The sequence below is a fragment of the Leucoraja erinacea genome, chromosome 44 (assembly GCF_028641065.1).
Source record: "Leucoraja erinacea ecotype New England chromosome 44, Leri_hhj_1, whole genome shotgun sequence".
Lineage (NCBI taxonomy): Eukaryota > Metazoa > Chordata > Chondrichthyes > Rajiformes > Rajidae > Leucoraja > Leucoraja erinaceus.
In genome coordinates, this window is record NC_073420.1 from 482,143 (window position 1) to 491,573 (window position 9,431).

General features: G+C 50.7%; 1 protein-coding gene across 1 annotated transcript; it reads right to left on the reverse strand.

The window, feature by feature from the left end:
- Window positions 1–3,553: 3,553 nt before the first annotated feature.
- LOC129714961 (probable G-protein coupled receptor 75) lies at window positions 3,554–9,393 on the reverse strand. Its single transcript, XM_055664747.1, is given in 3 exon segments — window positions 3,554–5,649; window positions 5,651–6,645; window positions 8,841–9,393. Coding segments are annotated over 2 exon segments (1,557 nt in total). The 5' UTR covers window positions 6,536–6,645; window positions 8,841–9,393; the 3' UTR covers window positions 3,554–4,977.
- Window positions 9,394–9,431: the final 38 nt, after the last annotated feature.

A 9,431-nucleotide genomic window follows, 5' to 3' on the forward strand; every position in this document is an offset into this window, starting at 1 on the left:
TCCCTCTCCCCCCTTCCTCCTCTCCTCCCCCATCTCCCCTCTCCCCCTCCTCCCCCTTCTCTCTCCTTTCTCTCTCTCCCTCCCTCCCTTTCCCTCCCTCTCTCATCCCCTCCCTCTCTCCTCTCCCTCTTCCCTCCCTCTCATCCCCTCCCCTTTCTCTCTCTGCCTCCTCTCTCTCCTACCTTCCCATCTCTCCCTCCCCCATCTCTCTCTTTCCCCCCTCCCCCTCAGTCCCTGGTTCCTCTCCCTCTCCCCCCCTCCCCCTCTCCTCCCCTCTCCCTCTCCTTCCTCCCTCTCTTCTCCCTCCCTCTCCCTTCCCTCCTCTCCTCTAGTTCCTTTTCTCTCCTCTCTCTCCCTTTCTCACCTCTCTTCTCCTCCCCTCTAGATCACTCTCCCCCTCCCTCTCTCTCCCCCGCCTTCCTCTCTCTCCATATCTCCTTCTCCCTCTTCTTTCCCCTCCTCTCCTCTCCTCCTCCTCCATCTCTCTCGCTGTCCCATCCCTACCTCTCCTCCCTCTCTCATCTCCCCCCTCCCCCTCTACCTCATCTCCCTCCCTTCCTCTCTCCTCTTCCCAATCCCCTTCCCTCCCCTCTCCTCCCTCTCCCTCTCCCCTTTTCTTCCGGTCTTCTCTCCTCTCTCTCTCCCTCCCTCCCTCCTCCTCTCTCCTCCTCCCTCCACCCTCGCCTTTTCCCCCATCATCCTCTCCCTCTCCCCTCCCCCCCCTCCCCCTCCTCCCTCTCTCTCCCTCCTCCTCTCTCCCCTCTCCTGTCTCCCCTCTCCCTCTCCTTCGCCTCCCTCTCCCTCTCCCCTCCCCTCTCTTCTCCCTCTCCCCCTTCCCTCTCTCCCCTCTCCCCTCTCTCCTTCCCTCTCTTCTCTCTCCTTTCCTCTCTGTCCTCTTCTCGTCTCCCCTCTCTTCTCTCCCTCCCCTCCCCTCCTCCCTCTCTCCCCGCTTCCCCCTCTCTCCCTCCTCCCCCTCCCTCCCCCTCACCTCTCTCCCTTCCTCTCTCTCTTTCCTCTCCTCCCTCTTCTCTCCTCTCTCCTCTCCCCCTCTCTCCCTTCTTCCCCTCTCTTCCCCCCTCCCCTCCCCCTCTCCTCTCTTCCTCCCCCTCTTCTATTCCTCCTCTACATCTCCCTCTTTCTCCTGCCCTCCTCCCTCTCTCCCCTTCCCTTCTCTCCTCCCCTCCCCTCCTCCCTTCCTCCCTTCTCCCCTCCCCTTCCCTCCCCTCTTTCCTCTTCCCTCCTCCATTCCTCTCATTTCTTCGTCTATTCTCTCTCTGTCTCCTCCCTTTCCCCCTCCCCTCGATCCACGTCCCTCCCTCTTTCCCTTTTCCCCCATCCTGTCCCTGGTCCTCTCCTCTCCCCTCCCCTCTCCCTCTTATTATCTCCCCTCTCCTCCTCTTCCTCTCTCTCCTCTCCTCCCTGCCTCCGCCCTCTGACTTTCTCCCCTCTCCCTCTCCTTTCCTTCCTCCTCTCCCTTCTCTCTCTCTCTCCCTCTCCTTACTCCCTCCGCCCCCCTCCTCTTCTGCCTCCTGTTCCCTCTCTCTCCCTCTCCCCTCCCCCTTTCCCTCTCCCCCTCTTCCTTTCTTTCTGCTCTCCTCTCCCCCTTTCCCTCCTTTTCTCTTCTCTCTCCCCCCTTTCCCTCCCTTTTCGCTCCCTTCCTCCCTCTCCTCTCTCCCTCCCTCCTCTTCCTCCCTCTCTTCTCTCTCTCTCTCAGGTCTTTTCCTCTCCCCCTCCTTCCTCTTCTCCCTCTGCCTCTCTCTTCCCCCTCTTTCCTCTCCTCTCCCCTCACCCCTCCTATTCTCTCCTCTCTCCTCTCTCCCTCGGCCCCCCTCCCTCTCCCCTCCTCTCTCCCCTCTCCTCCTCCCTCTGCTCTCTCCCTCGCTCCTCCTCCCTCGCTCCCTGCGTTTCCTTTCTCTCCTCCTCCTCTTCTCCCCTCTTCCTCTCCTCTCCTCCCTCCACATCCTCCTCTCTCCCTCCGTCTCTCTTGCCTCTTCTCTCCTTATTCCCCCCTTCCCCTCCCTCTCCTCTCGCCCCTCCCTCCCCTCCTCCTCCCTCCCCCTCCCGGCCCCTCTCCTCTCCTCTGCCTTCCCCATCCCCCCTCTTCATCTATCTCTTTCTCCCTCTCCTGGCTCGCAGCAGGCTCTCCTCTCTCTCCCCTTCCCTCCCCTCCTCTCATAATCCTCTCAGTTCCGGCCTCTTTCCCTCCTCTCTCTCCTCCTTCTCCCCTCTCTTCTTCGCCTCCCTCTCCCCCTCTCCTCCTCTCCCTCTCCCTCCTTCTCCTCATTCCTCTCCCCCTCTCCTCCATACTTTCTACATGTCCTGTTCTCTCCCCCTCTCATCTTCATTCTCTCCCCTCAATTCTGTCTCTTCCCCCCTCCCTCCTTCCTCCCTTTCCCTCTCCTCTCCCCCTCCTCTCTCTTTATATCTCCTCCCCCTCCTCTCTCTCTCCCTCTCTCTCCCCCCCTTTCACTCCTCTCTCCTTTTCCTCCCCTCCTTTCCCTTTCTCCCTCTCCTTCCCCCCCCATTCCTCCTCTCTTCCCTCGGCCTCCTCCCTATCCTCTCTCTCCCCTCACCCTCCCCACCTATCTCCCTCTCTCCCCTCTCTCGCCCTCTTCCTCCTGCCCTCCTGGTCCTCCATCCTCCCCCCTTCCTTCTCTCCCCCTTTCCCTCCTCTCTCCTCGTCCTCTTCCCCCCCTCTCTCCTCCCTCTCCCTCCCCTTCCCCCTCTTCTCTCCCTCTCCTCCTCTCACCTCTCCTCCCATATTCTCCCCTGATATCTCCTCCCCCTCCCTCTCTCCCCCTCCCCTCCCCTCTCCTCTCCTCCTCTCCGCTTCTCTCTCTCCCTCTTCTCCCTCTCCCCTTTCTCTCCTCCTCTCCTCTCCTCCTCCTCCTCCTCTCTCTCTCCTATCTCTCCGAGTCCTTCCTCCTCTCCTCCCCCTCTCCTCTCCCTCTCTTCTCCTCCCCCCTCCCCCTCTTGTCTCTCCCCTCTCCCTTCCCTCCCCTTTCTCCTTCTCTTTCTCCCCTCCTCTCTCTCCCCTCCTCCATCCTCATTCTCCTCCCCTCGTCCCCTCTTCCTCCCTTTCCTCTCCCTTTGCCTCTCCCTCCATTTAAAGAAAATCTTCCCCGCTCGCCCCTTCCCCCTTCTCTCTCCTCTCCTCTCTCCCCCCTCTCTCTCTCTTCTCTATCTAGCGCTCTCTCCCCATAGATGGGTTTTCTTTGGATTATTAGCTCGGGGTTCCTCTCTCTCTTTCTCTCTCCCCACACATGTATTCATTGCATTATTAACACTCAGATAACACTAACTCTGGGTTGCTCTCTCCACAGGTGTGTTTCTTCCATTATAATGGCTTTCAGATTCACACAAATCGACAATCCTTACCACATTCTAATAAGACACTCTCTCTCAGTGGGCTGAAGGGCCTGTTTCCACATTGTATCTCTAAACTAAACTAAATTATTTAAAATCCGTGTCCTGCATCCTTGAACTGTCAGCCACACCAGGTTTTCTCTAATGACCCCCTCTGAGCTGATCATTATCTTGTGCATCATCTCCATTAAATCTCCTTTCAAATGTTATCTGCCAAGGAGAGCAATCCCAGTTTAATCGTTTAGCTAATGTCCGTCGCCACTGAAAATCATATTAGAGACTCATTTACGCGGAGTTGGACATGGTTTCCACCTGTTCCAGAAACCTGTTTAATGTTATATCAACCGCTCTGACACCAATAATGTCCTGTGGCTTTTCACAATTTGGGAGAACATTCATACAATTTGCAGCATATATCCATGTCATCTGGTTGGGAACATACAAAAGCCATGCTGGACCAGAGTTTTATGGATTGTTAGATAATAACCAATGTTCATTAGTTTTACATTTAACAGTACAGTGCCCTATCATCAGCAGTACTTTTAAGTGGTGGCGCTGCCATGCAGCTGCGGCTCGCCTGCAGTCCGTCTGTCTTTTCCTTTTTTGGTGTTTTCTTTTGCCCTGTTGGACGTATGTTTTAGTTTATTTTTAGTTGTGTGTGTGTGGGGGGGTGGGGGTAACTTGTTTTTAGTCGCTTCCTTCGGGGGGGGGGGGGGGGGGTGCGACCCTTTTCTTTGTTGTATGTTTGTTGTATCTTTGTTTGTTGCTGCCAGAGGGTAGTTGAGGCCAGTTCATTGGCTATATTTAAGAGGGAGTTAGATGTGGCCCTTGTGGCTAAGGGGATCAGGGGGTATGGAGAGAAGGCAGGTACGGGATACTGAGTTGGATGATCAGCCATGATCATATTGAATGGCGGTGCAGGTTCGAAGGGCCGAATGGCCTACTCCTGCACCTAATTTCTATGTTTCTATGTATCTCAGTCTGCGCTGAGGCCTAATCACGGAGCTGGTGGCCCCCAACTGGGACCGACCTCGAGGCTCCAGAGGCAGCGCCAGGACACACCATCGCGAAGCTGGCCGACTTTAGGGCTGAGGTGGCGCTACCGGAGCCTCGGAGGCTTCAGTGGACGACAACATCGGGAGCTCACAGGTCCCAGGTTGGTGACCGATTCACCGGAGCTCCCGCAACAACAGCTTTGTCCGCTGGACTGGAGGGTGGCAGCTTCGTCCGCCCTGGGCCGCGGAGTTTGAACCGGCCCGTTCGCGGAGCTCGGATTCGGCCGCGGGACTTACCATCACCCGGCGGGGGCCCAACATTGAAAGCCTGGATCGCTTCAATGCAGAGGGAGAACAAGGAAGGAAGAAATAAGGACTTTAAGACTCTTGCCTTCCATCACAGTGAGGATGTGACTGGTAGACTCACTGTGGTGAATGTTAAACTGTGTTCATTGTGTGTTCTGTTATTTTATTCTCTGTCATGACTACAATAAAGGAAACATACTTTATATTGCTGACAATTGTTAATAGAGAGGCCTGCTTTCTAGCAAAAACATTCTTGCCACTGGAATTCTGTCCATTCCTGTTTTACTCTTCACATAGACAGGTGGCAGGTTTAGACAGATGGAATAGGAATACGTTTGGCAGAGGTGCTGTCATAGTCCTGCATGAAATCTGATGTCTTTGAGATGTGGTAGTACATTCCAGTGTAGGACTGAGCTGACCCTAAGTTTTGCCTCTTGGGCTGCAGGCGTGTTGGAGTGCTGTTCTCTTGGAGGGCACTGGTATTGTAGATACTGTAGTAGGGCTCTGTCCTAGTGTTGATAGGTGTCGAGGAGCTTTGTACTCTTTGTTGAGGCTCGACGGAGGCAAAGACATCCTTTGAATGACTCGGACCACAGGCCTGGTCAACGAGCTTTTTCTGCGGTTTGGGAGAGAGGATATACGCCGAGTTGGTGTCGTGGTGAGAAGACTTGTTCCTGTTCGCAACCAGGCTGCCATCTCCCACTGCTTTCAGCCTCGTTTTCTGCTTGCAGCACAGCAGCAGGGCCACGAGGTGCGCACACCAAGCCACCTTCTTACGCAGGCCAGATTTGTTTCGTGAATAGATAAACGGGTTGAGGCCTGATCTAAAAAACACCAAGGTTAATCCACACAGCTCAAACTGATAGAGGATAAAACTGTTTTCTGAAGATAAGACATCATGCACCAGTGCTATACCCAGTGGTAGACAGCAGACCACTGATAGTAGTATCATAATACAAGTCACGACAGCTTTGGAATCCTTTAACAGCGGAAAGATTCACAGTTTGCTCAAGCTTTTTATTGGAAGTAACAGCGTTTTTACTTTGGATGGGGGCGTGCAGATGTATCTGGACATGGGGTGCTTTGTTGGATTTCTGTTTTCTGTATAAAGATGGCCCTGGGCCTTCAGGAGGGAGAAAGGAGTCAAGGTTTTTGGGGTCGACCACGGTAATTACGGGGCACCGGTGTATCTGTGCATTCTTGTGAAGAGTTTGTGCGATCATTGCATAGGACACGGCCACGATGCCCACACAGAGGGTGAAGTCCACAACGTATGTGTACAGGATGGCCTTGCCGTCTTCGTTGATCAGCCCCAGCAGTGGCACGCAGATCTTGGAGCTGTGGTACTTGGTCATGGCCGACAAGGTGGCCAAGGTGAAACTAATGACCCACAAGATGATGGTAAAAAAGAGTCTGCAGGGGAAGGAGGAGCAGTGGTTCGTCTGTTGTCCCAGCACCATACGCAGGCGGTGGACAGCAATAACCGCCACCGTTTTCAAGGACATGATCACAAACCCTGTGCTGGTGAGGTGGAAGGTGAAGCAGAAAGTGTCCGACATGCTGCTCCCATCGTTGGAGAACATCACAAAGCCAAACATGGGGGCGGTCACGAGGCAGATGAAGAGGTCACAGAACGACAGGTTCAGAATCATGAAGTCAAAATGGGTCCGGAATTTTCTGTAAGATGGATTGAAGAAGGACGAGAAGACAATTAGATTCCCGTAGGAGCCAAGGCAGAATACCAGGATAAGCAAAAGGGTGCAGGTGGCCAGTGTGGCCCTGTGGATGGCTGTTTGCACTTGCGTTTGATTCTTGCCTGGAGAGCAGTCGGTGAGCACAGGGAAAATACATTCCAGACTTGAGTTCATTTTGAAAAGGAGCTTTTATTTTATAAAATACGGTTGGGTATCCATTCAGGTAGCGTTTAGTTGTACAAATGGCAATTTCAGAAAGTGTTTGGATGGATTAATTGTGGTTCCTGAAAACAGAAATAATATATCATTATGGCAATGCGGGAGAGAAAAAAACCCTTCAGCCCACTGAGTCCATGCTGACCATCAAGCACCCATTCACAGTAATCTCATTCATATTTTCCTCATATTCTAAACAATCCCCCCTATTCTGCATAGGAAGGATCTACATATCTGAAGAAGGGTTTTGGCCCAAAACGTTGCCTATTTCCTTTGCTCCATAGATGCTGTCGCACCCGCTGAGTTTCTCCAGCACTTTTGTCTACCAAGGATCTACATAGGCTGGTTTATACTGAAGATAGACATATAGCGCTGGAGTAACTCAGAGGGTCATGCCTTTTCCTACCTCCAGTCGTCGTGTGTCCCCCCCGCCCCCAATTTCAGCCTGAAGACGGGTCCCGACCCAAACAAAACATCACCCATTCTTTTTCTCCAGAGATGTTGCCTGACTCGCTGAGTTACTCCAACACTTTGTGTCTATCCCCCGAGATTCGACTAGTGGCATACTGGGAACAATTTACAATTGCTATTTAACTTACAACCCCCATTCCTGTAAGATGTGGGAGAAAACCAGAGCACCCATCGCAAATGTTTGCAATCGCAGGAAGGACATGCAAACATTACACAGACAGCATCACAGATCAGGCTTGATTAGTTGTGCCACCATTCCACTGCCTTAGTAGGAAAATGGAAACTGGAAGAGATTTGTTTAGTGTCATAGAAATCATGGCTGATCAGTGACTGAGGAATCTTCTGTTTGTGCACAGGATTTGAGTTGAGGAGCAAAGAGGTCCTAATGCAGTTGTACAGAGCCCTGGTGAGACGGCACCTGGAGTATTGTGTACAATTTTGCACTCCTAATTTGAGGAAGGACATTCTTGCTATTGAGGGATTGCAGCATATGTTCACCAGGTTAATTCCCGGGATTGTGGGACTGACATATGATGAAAGAATGGGTCGACTGGACTTGTATTCGCTGGAATTTAGAAGGATGATCTTTAATTAGAACTTTAATTATCTTAAGGTCGACACAAAATGCTGGAGTAACTCAGCGGTTGAGGCAGCATCTACGGAGAGAAGGAATGGGTGACGTTTCGGGTCGAGACCCTCCTTAAAGCTCTTTTATCAAGTTGCCTTTCAATCTTCTCACTTCTGTTCATCACTTCTGCTACAAAAGATATATGGTGCACTTGGGAAATACTCTCCAACTGTTAAGAAATTAATAACAAATCAGTCATTTAGAACTGAAATCCACTTAATGCCCCTGTCCCACTTAGGAAACCTCTGGAGACTTTGCGCCCCACCCAAGGTTTCCGTGCGGTTCCCGGAGGTTTTCGTCAGTCTCCCTACCTGCTTCCACTACCTGCAACCACTGGCAACCACCTGCAACCTCCGGGAACCGCACGGAAACCTTGGGTGGGGCGCAAAGTCTCCAGAGGTTTCCATTCAGGTTTCCTAAGTGGGACAGGGGCATTAGTCTTAAGTCTCTACTTAAGACAGGGCTGCTGTTGCAAGCGGCCTACATCATATGTAGGGTCAACATTGTTGCTTTAACCCATCAAAAAGCATAATTTGTCACTAATTAGCTGTTGCACCTTCAACTTGAAGTTGGTTGGGACCAGCCTTGTAATATTCCCCCTCAATCTGTTTCCTGCACATGGTGCAATCCCACTAGATTAGCTCTCTCACCCTTTCTTTGTGAGAATAATGTGTTATTGTACAGTTTAAAATAACATTGATAGGGATTCCAAGAAATGATGGAGAGGAAAGCTTCACGGAGGTGTGTACAGATTGCACAATGCTGACACTGCAGTTGTCATCCATGGATTTGAAATGTCTTCTTTGTACTGCTGCTGATTGCTACAGAGACACACACAGTTACACATATATAACAGTTACATGCTGTGTCCCAAAAGTGTTAGTATCATATATATATTTCATTTCAAACATCAAGAATAATTAGTTCAATGTTGTACTGTACTGTATATACGTATAACATTTTCAACACCTTTGGAAGAAAGGAAAATAAACATTCTGCAGGTCATTTCTAACAGTTTTATGTTCGAAACACATGAAAGAGTAAAGAATAAAATGTACATTCCTGGTACTTTAGATGTCTGAATTAAAATAGATTTTACAATGAACTAATGGCATTTAATTCGCAGAATCGTTACTCAAAAACGAATTAAATGCCAATACATACCACTTGGCCTGATTTTGATCACAGGCTCACATTTTGATTGTGATCGGTGATGTTCTAAACCTCCATGAGACGACACTTTGGCATTCGGGCTCGGTACTGCAGCATTTGACATTGATGGTTGAGGGAATCAGAAATTCTCAGGCCCGACAGGTTGCATCAAACTCTGACCAGAAACCCGTCCACCTCGCAAAAAAATGCAAAGCCAGATGTTAACTCGGAGAGCTAATCAATCAGTCCACTCAATACACAAACATACATTGCGGTCTCAATGTTAAACAAGCTTTTTTTTTCCATCCGATGCTGCAGTCCAGAGCAATCTCTGGTTTCTAAGGACTGTTACCATGGAAACTACAAGTACGTACGAATTGGAAATGTGTTTTGCTTCCAAGCTGTGGCCGTGAATTTATTGACAGGTTGGCACAGATTGATGAAGCTTCTCCGACGAATGTGATTGGATGCATGTTTCATTTTTTGTTTTAAAACCCATTATTTTGATGGTAATTTTCAACCAATCTCTGGGTCCAAATATGTCCTCCTTTTACATCACCCCATATACGTGCATGTACAACGAGTACTTATAAATGCACATCA